Below are 27085 nucleotides of genomic sequence, written 5' to 3'. Positions count from 1 at the left end.
ACAGAAAGAAAAGGGATTATAAAGGAATACTATAAACTGTATAGATAAATGAAATGGACAAATTACTAAAAAGATACAAACTACCAAAATTGATACAAGAAGAAAGAGAAAATCTGAATAAACCTATAGTAAGTAAAGAGACTGAATCAGTAACTTTTTTAAATCCCACAAAGAAAAACCCAGGCCCAGCTGACTTCACTGACGAATCCACCAAACTTTTAAATAACACCAAGTCTTCACAAATTCTTTCAGAAACATAAGTGAAAAGAATAATTTCCAACTCAGTCTATGAGACCAGTCTTACTCTGAAACCAAAACCCGACAAAGAAATCACAAGAATGAAAACCACAGACCAGTATCTCTTACAAATATGGAACAAATATCCTCAATAAAATACAAGCAAACGTAATCCACCAATAGATGAAAAAGATTATACACTATGACCAAGTGGGATTTATCTCAGGAATGCAAGGTGGATTCCAAATCTGAAAATTAATTGAATAAAGGTCAAAAACCACATGATCATCTGAATAAGACAGAAGAAGCACTTGGCAAAATCCAACACCATTTCATGATCTAAAATATCCAACAAACTAGAAATAATCATGTAATTTCTCAACCTGAAAAAGGCTATCTATGACAAACCTACAGTTCTAAGTCACTTGAAAAAAGACTAATCAGGAACATCAGACATGGATGTTCTCTGTTACCACTTCTATTCAACACTGTACTAAGGTTCTAGCAAGGGCAATTAGGCAACAGAATGAAACAAAAGGCATCCAGGTTAGCAAAGAAGAAACTGACCTATCTCTATTTGCAGATGAAAATTTACTACAAAGCTATTGTAATTAAGGCAGTGTTATCAGCTTAAGGACAGAAATATCAATCAATGCAAGAGAACGGAGAGTCCAGAAATGAACCCTTACATTGCCGGTCAACTGATTTTCGAAAAGTGTACCAAGACAATTCAATGGAGCAAAATAGTCTTTTCAACAAACCATGCTGGGGCAACTGGATATCTTCATGAAAAAGAGTAAAGTTGGATTCTTTTCTCACACCATATACAAAAATTAATTCAATACAAATTCTACATCTATATGTAAGAGGTCATACTACAAAACTCTTAGAATCTGACACCAAAAGTACAAGCAATAAAAGATAAAATAGATAAAACGGACATCCTTGAAAACCTTTGTGCTTCAAATGACATCATCAAGAAAGTAAATGGACAACTGACAAAATGGTATAAAATATTTGTAAATTATATATCTAATAAGGGACTTACAGCTAGAATATATAAAGAACTCTTACAACCTGATATTAAAAACACAACCCAATTAAAATATGGGCAAAGGATCTGAATGGACACGTAGATGTAAAATGGTCAATAAACACATGAAAAGATGATTAACATTATTAGCCATCTGGGAAATCTGCTTCTAGTAAATAAAAATGAAAACCACAATGAGATCCCACTTCACACTTACCAAGATAGCAATAACCAAAAAGACAGATATTAAGTGCTGGTGAGGATATGGAGAAATATGAACCCTCAGTACATTGCTAGTGGATTGAAAAAGGCTGCAAACTGCTTTGTAAAACAGTCTGACAATTCTGTTAAAGGTTAAACAGAGGGTTACCATGTGATCCAGCAATCCAAATTCTTGGTATATACTCAAGAGATAAAACACACTAAAACTTATACACAAATGTTCATAGCAACATTATTCATAATAAACAAAAAAGGGAAAGAACCCAAATGTCCATCAACTGATGAATGAATAAATAAAATGTGGTATTATCCATACACTAGAACATTACTCATCCTTGAATATGAAGAAAAAAATATTTTTTCTCCCATTTAACAAATGATATAGGTTGACATAATTTAAAATTACGAAAGAAAAAGAGTAATTTTTCAAAAACGTTAAATATGACAAACGTTTGCCTCAGCATCAAAAATAAACAAAAACTGCCAAGGACTGATGTTTGGAATACTTACATTAGGTAGTAGAAAACAACTTGTTTCCTTCTGAGGGACAAGACTAGATTCAGGCTGCCCCTTATAAGTAACTAAAACATTACAGGCGTGGCTAACCTCTATTCCTAATAAATAAAAGCCCAACTGAACATATAGCTCATTCTATTCTCTCTTTTTAGATTTTCTGTAGTATTGAAATCACCTTAGAATGCTATATAAGAATTTTAATCATATTTACTGCAATCTACAGAACTGGTGAAAATCACCTTGATGTAAATTTGCAGAATCATTACTACTTTTACACCCTTGCATTTTCAAGTCAGTATTCCTTATCCTTCCTGTGTTCAGCTAACAATTCATTATGCATATAAAAAGGTATGACTAAAAATAAAAATAATCTGGGACTTCCCTGGTGGTCCAGCAGTTAAGAGTCCATGCTCCCAAGGCAGGGGGCCTGAGTCTGAACCCTGGTCAGGGAACTAGATCCCGCATGTCGCAACTAAGATCCCGCATGCCGCAACCAAAGATCCCACACACCGCAACTAAAGATCCTGTGTGCCGCAACTAAAGACCCGGCGCAGCCAAATAAATAAATTTTTTTTTTAAATAAAAATAGATTACGGCTGTGAAAGCAATTATACTTCCCAAAGATGGCTGCCACAATATCGTCCATTCCATACATTCTTACAATTTGACACTGACGCTCATCACAGTGACACAAGAGGTGGGATGTAATATTCCTTCTCCTTTATTCTGGGCAACAGCAGAATCGATGCTAAGTGACGTCTGGAATAGGTCATAAATGGGGACGTGGCTGCTGCCTGGGGTATTCCAACATTCGCCCTCGAAACCCAGCCAACCAACATGCTGAGAGTACCCAGGACACGTGGAGAGGTCCCAGAAGAGAGCCACCATCATCCTCCCGACGTGTATGTGAAAGAGAACACCTTCAAGATGACATCTCCCTCAACTACCACATGACCGCAACTGCACGAGATACTGCGAGTAAGAACCATCTACCTGAGGGTCTGGTCAGCCCCCAGAATTGTGAGGAATAATAATGAAATGATTACTGTGGCTTTCATCACTAAGTGGTGGCATGATGTGGGATAACAGCAGAACATAACCAGAACAAATTGTGTAGGAAAACTACCACATAGCTTGATGCTAGCATACAGTTACTGGGTCACTCCTGCACTTTATACTATGCACCTCACTTACCCACTCAGAGGCTTTCAAGCTCTTTTACTTACTTTAAAGGGGGAAGAAAAATTTTACTGATGAATAAAAGGAAAAAATGGAAACAGTCACCATCTCCACTTTTAATAGTACAAAGCTTCTAGCAGGCTGCTATTTGTTCTTCAATAACAATTACCCTCTTTTTCTATAGAAATGGTGTGAACTGGGCACATGGCAACACAGCTGAAGACTACGTTTTCTAGCCCCCCCTGCAGCTAAGTTGATCAAACGACTAAGTTGTGGCCAGCGGGATATGCACCCCACTTCCAGGTCTTGTGCATCTCCCAGTCCCTTTCCCTACCCCCCGGGAAAAAACTGGAACAGCTGTCTTGGACCCAGAGATGAAGCTCCCAGCATTGGATGTCCACCTCTTTAATTTTTCAGTGAGACAAAAATAAACAAGAAAACCAAAAAACACTTCTATCTTTTCTAAGTCACTGTATTTTCGGTCTCTCTGGTACAGTCCCCTAGCCTACACCCTGATATAAACTCCTGCAAACCCCTTGCTAACACTTTAGGGCTGACAAGCCACTGACATGACACATTGTTGTCATGTAATTGGCAATTCAATCCGACCTGCTCCCACTCTTCTTCAGGATATTCCCTGTTTTTCTGGCAAGTATTCCATGTGCTTCATTTATTTTGGCTTTTTAATCACGTGTGACTTACTACATATTAGGCAGAAGTTACAAAATAATTTCTTAAAGGTATGTGGATTTTCACATTACTACTGATGTAGCAGGCGTTTTAAAAGTCATCATGAATCCTGGGAAAGAATAAATACATGTGTATGTATAACTAAATCACTTTGCTGTACACCTGAAACTAACACAACATTGTAAATCAAATATACTCCAATATAAAAGAAAATAAAAAAATAAATAAGTAAATTAATTTTTTAAAGTCATCATGAATCAAATAGCATCTTTAATCAATGAACATTCTAGAAAAACTAATGCCAATTAGTTCATTAAAATATGCAAGTTTCTCGAATACTTTATGAAACCAAATCTAAATAGAGACAAAGAGAGAGAAATACAGCAATTTAACTAATGTATTATTTTATTACAAAACAAGATATGTGGCAGTTTTTCCCCTCTGGCTCTATATCCCCAATTCCTCAAGAAAAATGAAAAACGAAGAATCATAAAACTGAAAGGCTTGTCTCAAATCTCAGCTTTCTGAGCTGTAATATGAAACTAAAACAAATAGGTTAACACTTAAAAGAATTAGAAAAAGAAGAACAAACAAAACCTAAAGTCAGCATTAGGAAGGAAATAATAAAGATCAGAGGGGAAATAAATAAAATAGAGACTAAAAACAATAGAAAAAAATCAATAAAACCAAGAGCTGGTTCTTTGAAAGGGTAATAAACAAGACTGACAAACCTCTGGCCAGGCTCACCAAGAAGAAAAGAGAGAGAACCCAAATAAACTAAATAAGAAGTGAAAAAGGAGACATAACAACCGACACCATAGAAATACAAAAAAACATGAGGGAATACTATGAACAATTATATGCCAACAAATTCAACAACCTAGAAGAAATGGACAACTTTCTAGAAACATACAGTCCACCAAAACTGAATCAAGAAATAGATAATTTGAACAGATTGATCACTAGAAGTGAAATATCAATAGAATCTGTAATTTTAAAACTGCCTACAAACAGAAATCCAGGACCAGATGGCTTCATAGGTGAATTCTACCAAACATACAAAGAAGAACTCTTACCGATCCTTCTCCAACTCTTCCAAAAAATTGCAGAGGAGGGAACACTCCCAAAGACATTCTATGAAGCCACCATCACCCTGATATGAAAACCACTAAAAAAGAAAATTACAGGCCAATATCTTTGATGAATATAGATACAAAAATTCTCAACAAAATATTAGCAAACTGAATCCACAACACATAAAAAAGATAATACACCACGACCAAGTGGGATTCATCCCAAGTTCACAAGGATGGTCCAACATATGCAAATCAATGTGATACACCACATCAACAACAGAAAAAACAAAAACCACATGATCATCTCAATACATGCAGAAAAAGCATCTAACAAAATTCAACATGCATTCATGATAAAAACTCTTACCAAAGTGGGTACAGGGGGAACATATCTCAACATAATAAAAGCTATTTATGACAAACCCACAGCCAATATAATACTCAACAGTGAAAAGCTGACAGACAGCCTTCCCACTAAAATCTGGAACAAGACAAGGATGCCCACTCTCACCACTTTTGTTCAACATAGTACTGGAAGTCTTAGCCACAGCAATCAGACAAGACAAAGAAATAAAAGGTATCCAAATTGGAGCGGAAGAGAGAAAACTGTCATTATATGCAAATGATGTGATTCTATATACAGAAAACCCTAAAAACTCCACACAAAAACTACTAGAACTGATAAACAAATTCAGCAAGTTAGCAGGATAAAAGATTAACATACAGAAATCGGTTGCATTTCTTTACACTAACAACGAAATAGCAGAAAGGGAATGTAAAAAAAAACAAAAACAAAAAACCAATATACCTTTCAAAATCACATCCCCAAAAATAAAATACTAAATAAACCTGACCAAGGAGATGAAAGACTTATACACTGAGAACTATAAAACATTAAAAAAGTAAACTGAAGATGATTCAAAGAAATGGAAAGACATCCCATGCTCTTGGATGAGAAGATTTAATATTGTTAAAATGGCCATACTACCCAAAGCAATCTACAGATTTAATGCAATCCCTATCAAATTACTCATGACATTTTTCACAAAATTAGAACAAATAATCCTAAAATTCATATGGAACCATGAAAGACCCAGAATTGCCAAAGAAATCATGAAGAAAAGGAACAAAGCAGAAGGCATAACCCTCCCAGACTTCAGACAATACTACAAAGCTACAGTAATCAAAACAGCATGGTATTGGCACAAAAAACTGACATATGGATCAATGGAACAGAACAGAGAGCCCAGAAATAAACCCACACAACTACGGTCAATCACACAGCTTCGACACATGAGGCAAGAATATACAATGGGAAAAAGACAGTCTCTTCAGCAAGTGGTGCTGGGAAAGTTAGACAGCCACATGTAAATCAATGACGTTAGAACACTCCCTCACATCATACGCAAAAATAAACTCAAAATGGCTTAAGGACTTAAACATAAGACATGACACCATAAAACTCCTAGAAAAGATCATAGGCAAAACATTCTCTGACATAAATCGTACCAATGTTTTCTTTGGTCAGTCTCCCAAGGTGATAGAAATAAAAACAAAAATAAACAAATGGGACCTAATCAAACTTACAAGCTTTTGCACAGCAAAGGAAACAATCAACAAAACGAAAAGACAACCTACGGAATGGGAGAAAATATTTGCAAATGATGCAACCAACAAGGGTCTAATTTCCAAAATATACAAACAGCTCAAACAACTCAACAACAAAAAGAAAACAAACAACCCAATCGAAAAATGGGCAGAAGACCTAAATAGACATTTCTCCAAAGAAGAAATACAAATGGACAGTAGGCACATGAAAAGATGCTCAACATTGCTAAACTATTAGAGAAATGTAAGTCAAAACTACAATGAGGGGGCTTCCCTGGTGGCACAGTGGTTGAGAATCTGCCTGCGAATGCAGGGGACACGGGTTCGAGCCCTGGTCTGGGAGGATCCCACATGCCGCGGAGCAACCGGGCCCGTGAGCCACAACTGCTGAGCCTGCACGTCTGGAGCCTGTGCTCCGCAACAAGAGAGGCCGCGATACTGAGAGGCCCGCGCACCGCGATGAAGAGTGGCCCCCGCTTGCCGCAACTAGAGAAAGCCCTAGCACAGAAACGAAGACCCAACATAGCAACCAATCAATTAAATAAATAAATCTTTAAAAAAAAAAAAAATTAAAAAAAAAAAACAAAAAACTACAATGAGGTACCACCTCACACCAGTCAGAATGGCCATCATTAAAACCTCTACAAATAACAAATGCTGGAGAGGATATGGAGAAAGGGAACCCTCCTACACAGTTGGTGGAAATGTAAATTGGTACAGCCACTGTGGAGAACAGTATGGAGATTCCTCAGAAACCTAAAAATAGAGCCACCATATGATCCAGCAATCCCACCCCTGGGCATATATTCAGAGAAAACTCTAATCCAAAGAGATACACGCACCCCTATGTTCCTAGCAGCACTATTCACAATAGCCAACACATGGAAACAACCTAAATGTCCACTGACAGAGGAATGGATAAAGAAGATGTGGTACATATATACAATGGAATACTACTCAGCCATAGAAAAAGAATGAAACAATGCCATTTGCAGCAACATGGATGCAACTAGAGATTATCATACTAAGTGAAGTAAGTCAGAAAGCAAATACCATATAGTATCACTTAAATGTGGAATCTAAAATATGACGCAAATGAACCTATCTACAAAACAGACTCACAAACATAGAGAACAGACTTGTGGTTGCCAAAAGGGAGGGGCTGGGGGAGGGATGGAGTGGGAGATTGGGGTTAGTAGATGTAAGCTTTTATATATAGAATGAATAAACAACAAGATTCTACTGTATAGCACAAAGAACTATATTCAGTATCCTGTGGTAAACCATAATGGAAAAGAATATTAAAAAAAAATGTATATATGTGTATAATTGAATCACTTTGTTGTACAGCAGAAATTAACAGAACACTGCAAATCAACTATACTTCAATAAAAAAATAAAACAAATAGGTTAAGAACAAAGAGTTTGACCAAGTCTTGGAGGTTTGGTTCTGTATTAAAAACTTGATATTCAAAGATGAGATGAAAAGCAAAAAGACATCTATTATGGCAAAATACCTTAGATCCACGCCAAGGCCCTATGGATATTTAGGGGCTAGAACATAGGTAGCAAAATCTGACAATCTGTTTGTAAATGCCAATTATAAAAGCCTTTAAAAGATAAAATTTAGGGCTTCCCTGGTGGCGCAGTGGTTGAGAATCTGCCTGCCAATGCAGGGGACACGGGTTCAAGCCCTGGTCTGGGAAGATCCCACATGCCGCGGAGCAACTGGGCCCGTGAGTCACAATTACTGAGCCTGCGCGTCTGGAGCCTGTGCTCCGCAACAAGAGAGGCCGCGATAGTGAGAGGCCCGTGCGCCACGATGAAGAGTGGCCCCCACTTGCCGCAACTGGAGAAAGCCCTCGCACAGAAACGAAGACCCAACACAGCCAAAAATAAAAATAATAAATAAATCATAAATAAAAAATTAAAAAAAAAAAAAAGATAAAATTTAACTCACCATCTGTGTCCTTAACCATATCAAGTTTAAGGGCCTTTGTTCCATCGAAGCAAAATGCCCTGATGGAATTTAGCCCTAACAGTAACGCATTCTGCTTTATTTTTTCTACTTTGTTGGATATTTTATCCAGTGCTATCACTTCTCCCTAGAAAAACAAAACAAACACATAAAAAAGTGAAAATCCAAAGCAGTCATGAAAGTTATTAATAATGAGAAAAACGGACAATTTTAGTCTTCCCCACTTTCCTCCTATCCCCAGTTTTAAAGCTGAAGTCATCATCCAAATGAATATCAAATTTACATCCAATACTGAAGTCTTACGTTTTAAAGAACACAATCTTGCCAGATAATTTTCTTATAATGCCCATCTACTTTTAATCCGCAAAACTCAAAAGCAAAAGCAGTGTTTGCAATCTTCTAAAGAAACTTTAAAATACCCATTTGAGATAAATATTAAAAAATCGCCAATTTGATGTGCCTTGCTCACCTCTGGAAGAGCATGAACTAACGTTCTAAGACATTTGCCTTCTGGTCCTCTGAGATACAGACGAATGTTACTTGTAAAATCAATCCTCAGCCCAATACTTTCTGAGATACATACATATAACAAAGTTCATGTGTATTCTGACAACTAAAGACAGAAAAATAGAAGCCTGTATATCACAGCAAAATGTTCTGCACTCGTAATATTTCAAAAATAATTTTACATGGGAACACTTCGATTAAGCCAAAGTCAATAAAGACAAGAGGCTACAGTTTTGTGAATGAGTTGTGATAGTCACATGGTATTTTAAAACATACTATGAAATGTTCTGCAGAGATGGTGATGTAAACATTTCAATGTATATTTTTGGCTTTTGTTCCTTTGTTGTGACATACGCATTTGACTGCATAGACTACAATACTGAGGATTTGCTGATTATGTTCTTGAATGTGACACCAGGTTCAGCGGCCGGCATAGTTCCAGTTAATACCTTGACGGACAGGGAAACCATTTCAAGTGAGTTGAACTGGAAAAGCAGGCAAAAACCACCAGAATAAGGTTCCACTGTAACTACAGTGAAGGAAAAACTGCACTGGCTGAAGGCTGCTCTTACAAAAGTATAAGACTGGAAGCCTCACTTATACAAAATTCTGCTTAACTACAAAAAAAAAAAAAATCAAAAACAATGACAAATTGAAAGTATTAACAAACTCTGGGATTCAATTCTGGCTCAAATATTTCTGTTCAGGTTCCTAGGTGCTGGCCCACTGGGAGATTGCCTAAATGGCCCCAATTCTTCAAGTCTCCATGTATCCCCACCCTCTGCCGTTGACCTTGCAACACCCGGCTGGTCCGAGTCGGGCTCGGCCACCTGGTTTGCACTGGTCGACAGGATGACAGTAGGAGTGATGCAAGGAGAGACGCGGAACGCTGGCCTTGCTCTGCTTTGTCCTCTGCCACTGCTGACCCTCAGCTACTGCGCTCTGCTGTGCTAGTGCCCTAGCCCCACAGGAGGGTAAGGATGCAGGAACCAGAGGCAAGACATTCCAGTGGCCTCAGCTGAGCCAACCTGAGCCTAACCCAAGTGAGTGAGCCCACCCAAGGTCACGAGAAACTCCGGCCAACCCACAGCTGACCAGGTGCCAGAGTCAGGCTGGGGGCCATCGACTGAACCCCAGACTCCAGAGGTAATGCAGTGCCACCGAGGCTGTGTGGTTGTTTTCACACAGCGTTATAAAACCAGCAGAGAATGCACACACCTCTAACATCCAGCCTCTCTTTGGAAAGACTTCTTACGGGAGAGCAGAAAATACCTCTGAGTGAATATACTTTTAAGCAAACACAATAAATATCATACCGTAAGTAAGGGGGATAATTATCACTTCCTCAAAGCATATAATCTTTACATTTGAGCTTTCAGGAAAACTGAAAAATGATTTGCATTAAATACCACAACTCCATAAAATGAACCCTTCTGTTTTGTGTTCATTTTACACACTGGAGGTATTTAATGCATTTTTTCCCTAGAGTTGTTTTTTTTTTTTTTTTTTTACTGTTACCACCTTAAATTCTTTTTCAACAAAGAGTAGTGTAAGTTAATAGGCAAGTGTATCTCCTCTAATGAACCATGGGTATCAATTCCACGATATTTAAACGACAAATACCTTTTTCTATTGGAGATCTTTCTTAGATTGAAGGCTGCTCATTGAGGTTATACTAGTGCTACTGCAAGTGTCTGTGTATATGTGACCAGCATATAGACAGTGTATGGATTTTACACACATATACACACACACATTTATAGTGCAGAGATGACAGGTTTAGGCCTTCAGTGTATTTACTGAAAATATACAATTTTATATTTATATATTTTTATCCCCATTTGCAACACTGTGAATGTTTCAGAAATTCTAATAGTGTCAAATATGAATGCGTAAGAAATGACAACTTTCATCAGAAGTCTTCAGACAATTAAAGTTATCTGCACTAATGAAAGGGAAAAGTTACAATTTCATCCTTGACACAGTACAAGTTCCAACTATTTTCTATGCAAGACTGCTTGTAAATCCCTTGACAGTCCTAAGCATCATCAAATATGGATCAAAAATGTATCACCTGATAAAGTCCAACATCTGGCACTTGCGAGAGTGGGAAATACTGTATCTTTTATCAGGCAAATTAGCTGGAGCAGAAAGGCTTTTGCTACATCAGCCTCATGGAGGTTTCCACGCCAGAAAGTCTTACCTCAGTAGGTAATTTTTTCTTATTTATAAATTAGTACTAGGAAGAAAACCGCTGAGTTTCCTAGGCACGTAAGCATTTGTACTGCTGAATAAATCTGAGCTAAATTAGAAAAGCGACAGCAGATACCCGGCCCGCACTATTCCCGTGTCCTTGCTCTGCTCTTCAGCCGGCTGAGATTCTACGGCACGTTACATACACTCCCTTATATACATCCTCAACTCACGTGCGTCTGCTTCTCGCACATCCAAGGGACAAAAGCTCAGCTGTGATTAAACCCAGGCCTTCGCCAACTTCCTGTCTATCCCCACGCAGCCAAAAAGCACATCACTAGCCCAACTCATCTCACTCTAAATCCATGACTGCTGTACTCATGGGGCCCTTGGTGCAAAATTGAATTCGCATGACGCATCTGTAGGCCATTCTCACTCCTTATCCTAGATCGATACTTCCTGTCTTCTCAAACCCCTGACCCCCTGCCTTCCCCTTCCCCTTCCCCATTCCCATCTGAAGATCCTGCTTCCTTTTCAGAGAAAACTGGAACAACCAGAAGCCAACTCCCAGCCTCCCACCACGTGTACCAGCCCACCAACACCTCTACCCATATCCTCGGCCTTACCTCCTATTTCCATGGATAAGCTGTCTCATGCCACCATCTAAAGCCACTGTGCATCAAATCCTGTCCCATTTCACCTACCCCAAGGTCCTGTTCCAGCCATTTTCCCGTTCCCTCGGGGGTAACCAATTTCCCCTTTTAATCTCTCTTCTCCATCAGCATACACTGCTATTTCCCTCATCTTAGAAAAAGGACTCCCCGAGTCCACCCTCCAAGCACTGCCCCATTTCGCTGCCCTCCGGTACAAACGTGCCCTGCCCCCGCAAAGGAGTTGTCCTGATTCACTTTCTTTGCTTCCTCTCATTTTCTATCCAAGCAGGCATTTCCACTCACCGCCCATCACCTACGAGGTGCTGAGTCCACGGGGAGGGGGTTCTCGGGCCTCACCTCACTGGCCCCGCCGGGACGTTTCACCCAGCTGCTCGCTCCGTCCCCTTTCGACCCCTTCCTGGCGCAGCGCCCAGGGCATCACGGGCCTCTGGTGGTCCTGCCACATCAGTGGCCGTTGCTCCTGGTTCCCCGAGCCCCGAGTGTCGGCGCACCGCAGCCCCGAGGCTCGCCTTCCAGCCTCCCCTACCTTCTACCGCCCCGCGTCAGCCTCACGGCCTCGCATGTTTTATCCATGTATTGGCGACTTCCAGACTTCCATTTCCAATGCAGACCTCTCCCCTGTACCCTGGACTCAAATATCCCATTGCCTGCTCCACGTCATCTCCCGGCTGTCTAATGGGACCGCACTGTAACAGAACCACCCGGCTGCCTAATGGGACCGCCCTGTAACAGAACCACCCGGCTGTCTAATGGGACCGCCCTGTAATAGAACCACCCGGCTGCCTAATGGGACCGCACTGTAATAGAACCACCTGGCTGTCTAATGGGACCGCACTGTAATAGAACCACCTGGCTGTCTAATGGGACCGCCCTGTAATAGAACCACCCGGCTGTCTAATGGGACCGCCCTGTAATAGAACCACCCGGCTGCCTAATGGGACCGCCCTGTAACAGAACCACCCGGCTGCCTAATGGGACCGCACTGTAATAGAACCACCCGGCTGTCTAATGGGACCGCACTGTAATAGAACCACCTCGCTGCCTAATGGGACCGCCCTGTAATAGAACCACCTGGCTGTCTAATGGGACCGCACTGTAACAGAACCACCTGGCTGTCTAATGGGACCGCACTGTAATAGAACCAAAACTAAATGGCTGATTTTTCCCTGCAAAACGTGCCCCTCCCGTAGTCCTCCCGACCCGGCAGCTCCATCCTTCCAGGTCCTCTGGCCAAAAACCTAAGGAGTCACGCTGCGCTGGCCTCTCATTTTCACAGCCCACGTCCAATCCACCAACAACTCCTAACAGCCCCAGCTTCGAAACACACCCAGAATCTGATCAACTTCTTACCACCTCCATGACGCCCCTGAACTGCTGTCTCCTAAGCGGTCTCTCTGCTTCCGCCGCTGTCCTCTTGCAGCTTGTCTGCAACGCCGCAGCCAAGGTAAGGAGCACGCAAGCTTATGTCGCTCTTCTGCCCCAAACCTCCAAGGACGTCCCATTGCTGGAGCAGACATGAAGTCCCGGGAGAGCCTGCGAAGCTGCTCCGCCCATGCCCCGGCCCCCACTCTCTGATCTCTTCCCCCCCACACCCCGCTCCTCACTTAGTCTACGCCGCAAGACTACCACGGTCCCCCCCCAACCCGTATCCCTAGCAAGTCGGCAGCGTCCAGTCTCAGAGCATTCGGACTTACGTCTCCTCTGGCTGGTACATTCTTCCCACCTGTAAGTCTTCCCTAAATGCCACCTTTCCAGTGGGCTTCTCCCTCACCACCCACTTCAAACTGCAAACTCACTCTCCCTTCCCCAGTATTCCCAATCCCATACCCCTCCCACAGCTATATATGCCTTATCTTTTACTCACTCATTTGTTTCTCATCTGTGTCCTTTTACTAGAATGTAAGCTCCATGAAGAAGGAAACTGTGGTCACTATGGTTTACTGCTGTACGCCAGTACTTGGCACACAGTAAGAATAAATCAATATTTTTTAAATCAGTCCATCAATTAAAATCTGACTCTAGATCAAGAAAGCTACTGTAGGTGAAGCTACTAGCATGTGCAAATATTTTAGGAACCATTTGGTTTTACAGAATTTGAAACAAACCAGAAAGATAGCATCAACTGGCCGTATCCTTCTCGAGCTGAAGAATCTCAGGTGAAGCAGAGTGGTTACAAGGCCACACAGCTTAGAACACAGATAAAACTAGCGCACGATGCAAGAAAACACATCAGCAAATATGCATACATAGGAAAAAGCAGTAATATCTGAGCTAAAGTTATCCAAGGACAGACTTTTCTTTTGTGACAATGAAGCAGGCTTTATTAATTAAGCCAAATCATGGTTTTTATGAACCCCAAGGCAAGAAGGACACGGACACATACAGATGTTCAGTATGTGTGCATGTATTCAGTTGGCCAAAAACATCTTACAGAGAAACCCGGACGAACATTTTGGCCAACCCAATATATTTATTATCATCTTTATATTTGCATATGTATCAACAATATATATTTGGACACTTTAATAATGGACTGCCAAATTAACTTTCGGTGGTAGAATTTATTTGAATAGTTTAAAAAGTGTCAAGTCCTGTAATTAAGAACATGAAAAGGTCTCTTAAATGTTTCATTTAGACTTAATTATGTGAGGGAAAAATTCTATTCCATAAATGTATTAGGCAAATCTGGGACTCAAGAAGGTCTTGAGATAGTCTTCACAAATGACAATGGTCTACTGAACTTAATATGTGATGCATGACATTACTGAGCTGCCTTCTCTTTGGCTGAATCGAAATCGACCAGATTATGAATGTCTGTATAATGTTCCGTAAGTCACACATACTCCCACCTCCATCACTGAGACACGCAGTGTATCAAGATCAGCTCTGCGTGACGACGGCCTCACCTGGTCGTGCATCAGCGCTGCAATGTGTGTTGTTTTGCCTCCGGGGGCCGCACACAAATCTAGAATCTTCTCTCCAGGCTGAGGATCCAGAACATGACTTACTACAGCAGACGGCAAATTCTATAAGGAAAAAAAAAATAATTTGTTATCAGTGACAAGAGATCATTTTAAGTTTCAGAATCAGAGGATGTAAAGAAATCTTTGGAGGTAACCCAGTACAGCGTCCTTGGCCAAGAGTATGTTTTCTGTAGACATACCAGTGTCGGGATAGTAACAATTTCCCAGGGTGTCCTACGATCTCACAGGACAGCCACACACATGCACGACACATTAAACACTGAACTCTAATATAAAGACACTAAAACACGTATGTGGCCATTGAAGAGTCAGTGATTCTCCATCTAGAGATGATAGTGATGCTTCACCCCTAACAAAGATAACGTTAATGTAATGGCCAAAGATGACAGAAATTTCCAATCCAACGTAATACGTTAAGAACCTTCTGGTATGCAATCAGTTGAGAGCATGAAATAGTCCCAGTGAAGAGGCTTCATTAAATATTTAGGTGACGACAAAGTTTCCCTAAAACAATTTCATCTACTACCTTTCTCTACAGTATTTCTCAATCCTGGCTGCATGACAGAATCACCCTGTGAGTTCTGTCTTTTGCTGTTTTTTAATGTGCAGTCATCTAGAACAGTTCAATCAGAATTTCTGGCAATAGGGCCAGGCATCAGTGCTTTTACGATCTCCCCAGGTGCTTCTAACGTGCAGCTAGCTGTGCACCCTTGCTACACTACAGCCATTCTCAACCTTAGCTGCAAACTAGAACCACCTGGGAGAGCCTTTCACCATCCTGACCCAGGCCCCACCCCAGCCAGACCAACTAAAACCCATTCCTATGGTAGAGTCCAGGCAGCAGTATGTATTTAAAGCGCTCAGATGGTCCAACCTCATCTGGCTTTTAAATCAATCATTTCCAAGAAACCAGGCAATGAAAAGATCAACTTTTGAGCACCATTTTTGATTCCAGATAACCTAGAATGTAACTAGCCTATAACTGAAAACAGCTGTTGTAAATATTTAAGTGTTAAACCTTTCACTGTCAATCATTTCAGTTGTGAAAGACATCAAAGGCATTTCTATACTTCTGTGGATTGTGATCAGGCACATCAAAAGTTTCCTTTGTGGTTTTGAAAAACCAAACAATATTGCACATTCGTAATTTTAATGATTGTGTGCAACACTCCAATTAACTTTATAAAGTACATCCTTGTGTAACTTCAAGTGTTAACATGAGAAATAATAAATTATCACCAGCCCTTTACAACCTTCTCTCCTCAACAAGGAACCCACAATCTGAAGCTTCCACATTAGCTGCTGCAAACAAGTAACAGTACAGATTTGGGGATAATGGTTTCCAGAGAAAGGCAAGGCAAGAGGCATCAAAAAAAAAAAAAAAAACCCCACAAATTTCACCAGGGATTTTCCCAAGTCTATAATTCTACCTATCTGTAAAGTACCTTCAATAATCACACAGAATGGACAAAGTACTAGTTGCCTAACTCTGGGGCTTACAAGGTATACAGCCAATCACCCTACGAACTACCTCATCTTCACAAGTTAAGAGGTTGCTGAACATCATTCAAGAAATGGTATCAGTGTTCTTCAGTTACAGTCAGTGCAGGCTTGTGATAATATATTCAAAGAGCCCAGCACGACACCACACTTTTTAAAAGGCTGGCAGGACTGCCCTAGTGGCGTAGTGGTTAAGAATCCACCTGCCAATGCAGGGGACACAGGTTCGAGCCCTGGTCCGGGAAAATCCCACATGCCGCGGAGCAACTAAGCCCATGCACCACAACTACTGAGCCTGCGCTCTAGAGCCCGTGAGCCACAACTACTGAGCCCACGTGCCACAACTACTGAAGCCCATGCGGCTACAGCCCGAGCTCCTCAACAAGAGAAGCCACCGCAATGAGAAGCCCGTGCACTGCAACCACCAGTAGCCCCCGCTCGCTGCAACTAGAGAAAGCCTGCATGCAGCAACGAAGACCCAATGCAGCCAAAGATAAATAATAAACAAAACAAATAAATTTTTTTTAAAAAAGAAGCAAGAGCAGTCTTGGGAACTGTTTCTCTAAAAAAAAAATTTTTTTAAATAAAAGTAAAGTAGAAAGAAATAGGGCTTCCCTGGTGGCGCAATGGTTGAGAGTCTGTCTGCTAATGCAGGGGACACAGGTTCGAGCCCTGGTCTGGGAAGATCCCACATGCCGCGGAGCAACTAGGCCCATGAGCCACAACTACTGAGCCTGCGCGTCTGGAGCCTGTGCTCCACAACAAGAGAGGCCGCGACAGTGAGAGGACTGCGCACCGCGATGAAGAGTGGCCCCCACTTGCCGCAACTACAGAAAGCCCTCGCACAGAAACGAAGACCCAACACAGCCAAAAATAAATTAATAAAAAAAAAAATAGAAAGAAATAAAAAAGGCTGGCAAAGACTACTGAAGAAGATTCTATATAACCGCGTATGACTTTATATTAGGTTATGCATCCTAATGGTCTACATCATCACTAATGTAGAATCAGATGACAAACGTAAATCTGTTTTTTATTTGTTCACCCCAGAATTAACCTCTGGATTTATAAAATGACTTCTGGTTACATACTAAGCAGAGCAGAAAGCAAATGTCATCTACGCTTAAGTTAGGGTACAGATGCTACTACCTACCAACTGTGCAACCTTATTCAAGAACCCGACCAGATCCGGTCTTCAGTATCTTCATGTTACATTGGTAATTCTACTAATAATAAAATAATAAAACTACCACCTAACAAGCAGACTGTAACAAATCATATGAGCTAATGTACATGAAAGTACATCATAAACTGGACAAGGGAAAACAAATTACTTGTTATAGCACAGCAATTGATAACCATCAGACCAAAATCTGCTAGTAGTAAACCATCTGCATCTCACTCAGAGTTACACATGGACCACGTACATGTAGAGCAAATGCATGCTTTATTTAGGGATTAATAGTGGAAATGGAAAGCAATCATTACAATAAGCTACAGTAAGTAGCTTTTTTTTTTTTTTTACAGCAGTTACAGACATTTATTTTATAATAAGAAAAGTACAACCATATTTATTAAACTTGAGGGTAGGAAGGAAAGAGGGAGGAAAGCACATTCAGGAAGAAGCTCTCAAACTAAAGCTCAGAACTGGTGCCCGAGAGAAACGACACAGACCCCGCCGTCCCACATGGCGGAGCCTCTCCTCTCCTACGGGTGAGTGGCAACCACACCAGCACCCCTGTGCACGCCTTCTCATCCTCCTTGTTCTCCTGCAATAAGCACCGCTGGGCAAAGGAAGGGAGGAGAGGTAGTCAATCACTTGAGAGAAAGAGGAAGTGCTTACTAAGCTTTTCCTTACTACTTAACCGAAGGTAGATCAGAAAACATATAAATACACTGCAAAAAAAAAAAAAAAAAAGTTAATAGAAGCGAAAAAACAAACCCTTAGATTTCAAATAATTCACTGAAGTATATATTTCAATGTCACTAAATATTTTGTTTTCACAAATACTTACTTGTAAAAATAAGTAGCTAGGCAGTACATTGTCAAATGAGGGGCTCAGATACACTGGGTCTGTCATTCTTACGCCTATGCCTCTGAAAAACAGGAAATCTAACATTACTCAGTATAAATTAGACAATCTACACAATCTCCATTTCTAAGAATATACGCAAGTAACATGTTAAATATAAGATGTTCTGCCTTTTTAAAACCTTTTTTACTCAACACCAAAATACTTAAAAGTATTCCTGTGAATTGTTTCTGGATTTTTACCCACAGTAGAGTAGGCCACTGGGAGCATTAAAAAGGATAAAGTTACATAAAATTTTCATTTAAGCACCACTGCATTCCTTTAGAGATCTGCACAGACTAAAAAGTGAAGACCCTCTGAGTCTATTCACTGATGCATTCTCATCTTTCTGGTAACAGATTTATGACCATTGTTATTAGCCTTTCAATTCAACAAACATTCTGTGACCCCTTCGGTTTGCCAGGCACTATGCTCGGTACTTGTATGAAAAATAAAAACATATGTTAAGAATCCTGCTGGTGATAAGCCATGACAAACGTGCCACACTGCTTCCCTCTCATCTCGTTAGAGAGTAACTGCCCAGTACTGACACCATCCACAGGATGACCTTTGCCACCTCTGTCCCCAACTGTGAGTGGCAGTGGACCTGATCAGAGCAGGAAGGGCCAGGGCCCAGAATGGCCTGATGGATGGGGATCCACTAAGACAAACATCGCAGTCAGAGAGGCTGTCCAAGGGGAGAAAAGGTACACAAGCACACTGTCAGAGAAAAGCCAAGCGTGGCCAGCTGCACAGGTCACACGAGAGAGAGCGAGAAAACGGGAAAATCAACGTGCTGTTCCAGGGATTAAAGGAGCACGGAAAGAAGAAGGGGGCCCGCAGACACGGCACGCAGATAAGTTCAGAGTTTATGAACTGACCGTGGCAAAGAAACACCTACAAAGACAGTGTGTACCCTACGTGATGTAGATGGGCTAATTTTACTCACAACACTTCTGACACCACATGTGTGGGCTTCTCTCTCACCCACCAACTCTCCACCTCTCTGGACACCAAGTGGGTGTCCTACTATTCACTTAACTTCTGACAGACTGCCTGGGGTCATCGTCGGAATCCACAGGTTCAGTCCAACAAGACTGGCCCTGCTCCAGGTGCCAGCTGCACCTCCCAGGCTGCCACCTGGCCTTGTGACTGACCGGCTATGAATTTGGAGGCTCCTAGACTCCCTCCTCAGCTTCGACAATTCACCAGGATGACTCACAGAACTCAGGAAAACAATTTACCTGTGTCTGCCTACCAACCGGAAGCTTTTGACACATGAAGGTAAATAAAAGGAAAGGCTATTAAAATACAGGAAACAGTTGCATGCAGTAACACTAATGTATTTAAAAATAAGTCAACAGTAAACCACTGAAAAAAAAAAAATATATATATATATATGTACACCCAAGATGGGCATCTTTTGTATTAAGAAAGGAAGCATTGTAAAATAATTCTGAATTTGTGTTGGTTGTAGATGCAGTATACTGTTGAAAAATATTGGGTTCTTGTTTTCTGTTTTGTTTTTTAGTGTGCGTGCACGTGTGTGTGTGTGTGTTTGGGTTTTTTTTCTTTAACTGACAAGCCCTGTTGAGAGGTCTTGGACCACTGCTTTTCCCCTATGTGAGTCAATACACAGTGCTGCTGTGTGTGTATATTTCGTGTGTGTGTGTATTTGCTAATTTTTATTAATTCTAGTTTTACATTAAATAAGTTTGACTTTCTTTTCTGTAAAAAAAAAAAAAAAAAAAAAACTGGTGACGTCACTTACGGTCACCAGTTTACTATGAAGGATACAACTGGGGAAACAGCCAAACAGAAGGGCCGCATCGGGCAAGGCGTGAGAGGGGGCATGGACACACCACCCTCCCAGCACCTAGATGTGTTCACCAACCTGGAAGCTGTCCAAGCCCCTCGTGCAGTGGCTTTTAGGGAGGTGTCATCACATGGGCATGACTGATTAAATCACGGGCACTGGTGGCTCGCTCAGTCTCCAGGCCCTCTCTCTTCCCCGGAGGTCTGGGATGAGGCACAAGTGCCAGCCTCTGATCACGTGCTTGGCTGCTCCGGCCAACAGCCCCGTCCTGAAGCTGCCGGGCGGGGGTACAGAAGCACTCTTACCACTCCTGAGATTCCAAGGGCTTTGGCGGCTCTATGCCAGCAATCTGGGACATAGATCAAATTATTTATGTATTTCTTATTATGCCACAGCAGAGCAGGTTTATGCTGACCTTTAAGAGTGAAATAATTTCTGCAGGCATTTGTGGCCTGTCACTGCGGTGGGTCTGACTACCAGTGTTAACACCTTTCTTCTTCTTCCCATGCCTTTTACCCTCACTCATCTGTGCAACACGTGGTATCTCCAAATCTGCACCTTTAATCAGAGTTAAGCCTCGTCCTTGCTCCAGTCAGGATCTAATCAAACCACTTCTTAGTTAAATAGTTCTTGCCCCTGGGCAGAAAATACACAAAAGAAACTTACGAAATGTCACTGCCTCACGTTCAAAAGTCAGTCCTTTGTTGAGACCACTGGGCACCAACCTTGATCAACACCTTGCCCCAGCGCCAGCACCTAGACCCATTACTGAGTGCCCTGAATCATCACTCAAGTGACTCTAACCTGCAGGGCTCCAGTCCTCTGCAAAATACTAAAACGAACACTTATACGCCTGCCTTCCTAACCCAGTTCCCACCAGGGCTTCAAGTTCTGGTTCCCCTTGGACTATCTCCCTCTGACCACGCCTACCAGCACAAGAGTGTCCATCTGTACGGTATTTATTTTAAAGTAACATGACAAAGAATAATTTGAGCCAGTTATTGTTCAGGTATGGGCTGACATGTTTCCTTTAAAACTATTTCTGTACCATGTATCTCCATATAATAATGCGAAATACGACACCTCATAGGATGAACAATCTGTTAGTAAACTAATCTATCTTTGAGTCTACTAATGATTCAACTCAGCTGGCATTCAAGAAACCAAAGGGCACAAATTCACTGACTGACTGTACAAATGTACTGTTAAAAGAGCTGGTCCTAAGTTTTAAAAGAATATAAATAATAAACAGTGTCTAAATGCCACATTTCTTTGTTGTGGAAGCACGCTTTTTCTCACATAGGCAGAGAAAGAAATCGTAACAGCCTACCTGAATGCTGAGTTTAAAAATCAACAGTTTCGGGCTTCCCTGGTGGCGCAGTGGTTGCGAGTCTGCCTGCCAATGCAGGGGACACGGGTTCGAGCCCTGGTCTGGGAAGATCCCACATGCCGCGGAGCGATTAGGCCCGTGAGCCACAATTACTGAGCCTGCGCGTCTGGAGCCTGTGCTCCGCAACAAGAGAGGCCGCGATAGTGAGAGGTCCGCGCACCGCGATGAAGAGTGGCCCCCGCCTGCCACAACTAGAGAAAGCCCTCGCACAGAAACGAAGACCAAACACAGCCATAAATAAATAAATAATTTAATTAAAAAAAAAAAAAAATCCACAGTTTCTTGGTTTCCTAACAAGATGGAGAAGCAGAAGGACCTGAGCTCACCTTCTCTCATGAAAACATCAAAACCACAACTAACTGCTGAACAACCATCGACAAAAAAGGGTCAGAACCTACCAATGAAGATATACTACTTCCAAAGACAAAGAAGAAGCCACAGCGAGACAGCAGGAGGGGTACGTTCATGATACAATCAAATCCCATACCCGCTGGGTGGGTGACACAGAAACTGGAAAATAATTATATCACAGAGGTTCTCCCACAGGAGTGAGAGTTCTGAACCCCATGTCAGGCTCCCCAGTCTGGGGGTCTGGCATCAAGAGGAGGAGAGGCCAGAGCATTTGGCTTTGAAGGCCAGTGGGGCTTGATCACAGGACTGAGGGAAACAGAAACGCCACTCTTGGAGGGCACACACAAGGTCTCATACACACCGAGACCCAAGGGAAAAAGAGGTGACTTCATAGGAGCCTGGGCCAGACCTACCTGCTGGTCTTGGAGGGTCTCCTGGGGAGGGAGGGGGCACCTGTGGCTCACTGTGGGGACAAGGACACTGGTGGCAGAGGTACTAGGGAGCACTCATTGGCATGAGCTGTCCTGGAGGCCGCCATTTTGAAGCCAAGACCTGACCCCACCCAACAGCCCTTAGGATATAGTACTGGGATTCCTCAGGCCAAAAAACAAGCAGGGTGGGAATACAGCCCCAGCCATCTGCAGACAGACTGTTTAAAGTCATCCTGAGCCCACAGCCACCTCTAAACACAACACTGGACATGCCCTGCCCACCAGAGGGACAACACCTAGCTCCACCCACCAGTGGGCAGGCACCAGTCCCTCCCACCAGGAAGCCTGCACAAGCCTCTTAGACCAGCTGCACCCACAAGGTGGCACACACCTAGAGGAACTACAATCCTGCAGCCTGTGGGACTGCAAACACAGAGAGAGCTACACAAAATGAGACAGCAGACGAGTATGTTCCAGACAAAGGAACGAGATAAAACGCCAGAAGAACAACTAAGTGAAGTGGAGACAGGAAAAGAATTCATAGTAGTGACAGTAAAGATGATACAAGATCTCAGAAAAAGAATGGTGGCACAGACCAAGAAGATACGAGAAATGTTTAAGAAAGAGCCAACAGATTTAAACAACAGAGTTGAACAATGACGAAGAAGAACGGATAAGTGAGCTGGAAGACAGAATTGTGTAAAGCACTGCCATGGAAACGAAAAAAGAATGTTTCAGAGACCTCTGGGACAACATTAAAAACACCAACATTCACATTATAGGGGCCGCAGAAGGAGAAGAGAGAAAGAAAGGACCTGAGAAAATATTTGAAGAGATAATACCTGAAACTTTCCCTAACGTGGGTAAGAAAACAGTCACCCAAGTCCAGGAAGCACAGAGTCCCATACAGGATAAACCCAAGGAGGAACACGCCGAGACACATATTAACCAAACTGCCAAAAATTAAAGACAGAGAAAATATTAAAAGTAAAAAGGGAAGAGCAACAAATAAAATACAAGGGAATTCCCCATATAAGGTTATCAACTGATTTTTCAGGAGAAACTCTGCAGGCCAGAAGGGAGTGGCACAATATATTTAAAGTGATGAAAGGGAAAAACCTACAACCAAGAATACTCTACTCAGCAAGGCTCTCATTTCAGATTTGACAGACAATCAAAAGCTACGAGAATTCAGCACCACCAAACCAGCTTTACAACAAATGCTAAAGGAACTTCTCTAGACGGAACAGAAGGCACAACTAGAAACAAGAAAATTACTAATCGAAAAGCTCACCAGTAAAAGCAAACATAAAGGTAGGAAATCATCCACACACAAATATGATATCAAAACCAGCAATCGTGAGAAGAGTACAAATGCCAGATACCGGAAATGCACTGGAAATTAAGAGACCAGCAACTTAAAACAATCTTGTATATATATATATATATAAAAGTCATGGGAACCGCAAACCAAAAATCTACAATAGATACACACACAAAAAAGAAAAAGCAATCCAAACACAACATTAAAGATGGTCATCACATCACAAGAGAAAAGAACAAAAGAAGGTAAGAAAAAAGACCTACAAAAACAAATCCAAGACAATTAACAAAATGGCAATAAGAACATACATATCGATAATTACCTTAAATGTAAGCAGATTAAAAGCTCCAACCAAAAGACACAGACTGGCTGAATGAATACAAAAACAAGACCCATACATATGCTGTCTACAAGAGAACCACTTCAGATCTAAGGATACATACAGACTGAATGTGAGGGGAGGGAAAAAGGTATTGCATGCAAATGGAAATCAAAAGAAAGCTGGAGTAGTGATACTCATATCAAACAAAATAGACTTTAAAATAAAGACTGTTACAAGAGACAAAAAAGGACACTACATAATGATCAAGGGATCAATCCAAGAAGAAGATATAACAATTGTAAATATATATTCAACCCAACACTGGAGCACCACAATATATAAGGCAAATGCTAACGGCCATAAAAGCAGAACTCGACAGTAACACAATAATAGTAGGGGACTTTAACACCCCACTTTCATCAACAGACAGATCATCCAGATAGAAAATCAATAAGGAAAAACAGGCCTTAAATGACACATTAAACCAGATGGACTTGATTATGTACAGAGCATTCCATCCGAAAGCAGCAGAATATACATTCTTTTCATGTGCACATGGAACAATCTCCAGGATTAATCACATGCTGGGCCATAAATGAAGCCTCAGTTAACTTAAGAAAACTGAAATCATATCAAGCATCTTTTCTGACCACAACACTATGAGATTAGAAATAAAGAAAAAAAACTGTAAAAACACAAACACGTGGAGGCTAAACAATATGTTACTAAACAACCTAATGGATCACTGAAGAAATCAAAGAGAAAATCAAAAACTACCCAGAGACAAATGAAAACAAAAGCACAACGATCCAAAACCTATGGGACACATCAAAAGCAGTTCAAAGAGGGACAATCTTACCTCAGGAAACAAGAATCTCAAAAAACAACCTAACCATCCACCTAAAGCAACTAGAGAAAGAAGAAAACCCAAAGTTAATAGAAGGAAAGAAACCATAAAGATCAGAGCAGAAATAAATGAAATAGAGACAAAGGAAAGATCAATGAAACTGAAAGCTGGTTCTTTGAAAAGATAAACAAAATTGATAAACCTTCGGCCAGACTCATCAAGAAAAAGATGGAGAGGGCTCAAATCAATAAAATTAGAAATGACAAAGGAGAAGTTACAATGGACACTACAGAAATACAAAGGGTCGTAAGAGACTACTACAACTATATGCCAATAAAACAGACAACCTAGAAGAAATGGACAAATTCCTATAAAGGTACAATCTCCCAGGACTGAACCAGGAAGAAACAGAAAATATGAACAGACCAATCACAAGTACTGAAATTGAAACTGTGCTTAAAAAACTTCCAACAAACAAAAGGCCAGGACCAGATGGCTTCACAGGCAAATTCTATCAAACATTTTCGTAAGAGTTAACACTTATCCTTCTGAAACTCTTCCAAAAAACTGCAGAGGAAGGAACACTCCCAAGTTCATTCTACAAGGTCACCGTCACCATGATACTAAAACCAGACAAAGATACCACAAAAAAAAAGAAAATTACAGGCCAATTATCACTAATGAACATACATGCAAAAAATCCTGAACAAAATATTAGCAAACCAAATCCAACAATACATTAAAAGGATCATACACCATGATCAAGTGGGATTTATCATAGGGATGCAAGGATTTTTCAATATCTGCAAATCAATTAGTGTGACACACCACATTAACAAATTGAAGAATAAAAACCATATGATCATCTCAATAGATGCAGAAAAAGCTTTTGACAAAATTTATGATAACCCATTTATGATAAAAACTCTCCAGAAAGTGGGCATAGAGGGAACCTACCTCAACATAATAAAGGCCACATATGACAAACCCACAGCTAACACATTCTCAATGGTGAAAAGTGGAAAGCATTTCCTCTAAGATCAGGAATAAGACAAGGATGTCCACTCTCACCACTTTTATTCAAAATAGTTTTGGAGGTCCTGGCCACAGCAATCAGAGAAGAATGAATGAATGAATAAATAAATAAATAAACGGAATCCAAAATAAACAAATAAATAAATGGAATCCAAATTGGAAAAGAAGTAGTAAAACTGTCACTGTTTGCAGATGACATGATACTATACATAGAAAATCTTAAAGATGCCACCAGAAAAATACCAGAGCTCATCAAGGAATTCAGTAAAGTTGCAGGATACAAAATTCATATGCAAAAATCTCTTGCATTCCTATACACTAACAACAAAAGATCAGAAAGAGAAATGAACAAAACAATCCCATTTACCCTTGCAACAAAACGAATAAAATATCTAAGGATAAACCTACCTAAGGAGGCAAAAGACCTGTACTCTGAAAACTGTAAGACACTGATGAAAGAAATTGAAGATGACAGAGATAGAAAGATATACCATGCTCTTGGGTTGGAATAATCAATATTGTCAAAATGACTATACCACCCAAGGCAATCTACAGATTCAATGCAATCCCTATCAGATTACCAATGGCATTTTTCACAGAACCAGAACAATAAATTTTAAAATTTATATGGAAACACAAAAGACCCCAAATAGCCAAATCAATCCTGAAAGAGGAAAACGGATCTGGAAGAATCAGACACCCTAACTTGAGACTACAATACAAAACTACAGTCATCAAAGCTATACGATACTGGCACAAAGACAGACTTGTAGATCAAAGGAACAGGATTGAAAGCTCAGAAATAAACCCAAGCACCTACGGTCAATTATTCTATGACAAAGGAGGCAAGACAATACAATCGAGAAAATACAGTCTCTTCAATAAGTGGTGCTGGGAATACTGGACAGCTACATGTAAAAGAATGAAATTAGAACATTTTTTAACATCACATACTAAAATAAACTCAAAATGGATTAAAGACCTAAATGTAAGACCTGATACTATAAAACTCTTAGAGGAAAACATAGGAAGAATACTCTTTGACATAAATCACAGCAATATCTTTTTGGATCCACCTCCTAGAGTAATGAAAATAAAAA

General features: G+C 40.9%; 1 protein-coding gene across 2 annotated transcripts in view; it reads right to left on the bottom strand.

Moving 5' to 3' along the window:
- The window catches only part of NSUN6 (NOP2/Sun RNA methyltransferase 6), a 75952-nt gene that overhangs the window by 22806 nt on the left and 26061 nt on the right, over positions 1-27085 (bottom strand). For both annotated transcript variants that reach the window (XM_059915260.1, XM_059915261.1), the window contains 3 exons: positions 18413-18494; positions 14820-14939; positions 8522-8666 (listed from right to left, as the gene is read on the bottom strand). In XM_059915260.1, coding sequence (XP_059771243.1) covers positions 8522-8666; positions 14820-14939; positions 18413-18494 — 347 coding nt within the window. The remainder of the gene's footprint in view (positions 1-8521; positions 8667-14819; positions 14940-18412; positions 18495-27085) is intronic.

The sequence above is a fragment of the Balaenoptera ricei genome, chromosome 2, assembly GCF_028023285.1.
Source record: "Balaenoptera ricei isolate mBalRic1 chromosome 2, mBalRic1.hap2, whole genome shotgun sequence".
Taxonomy (NCBI): Eukaryota; Metazoa; Chordata; class Mammalia; order Artiodactyla; family Balaenopteridae; genus Balaenoptera; species Balaenoptera ricei.
This window is presented reverse-complemented; position numbering and strand designations above follow the sequence as displayed.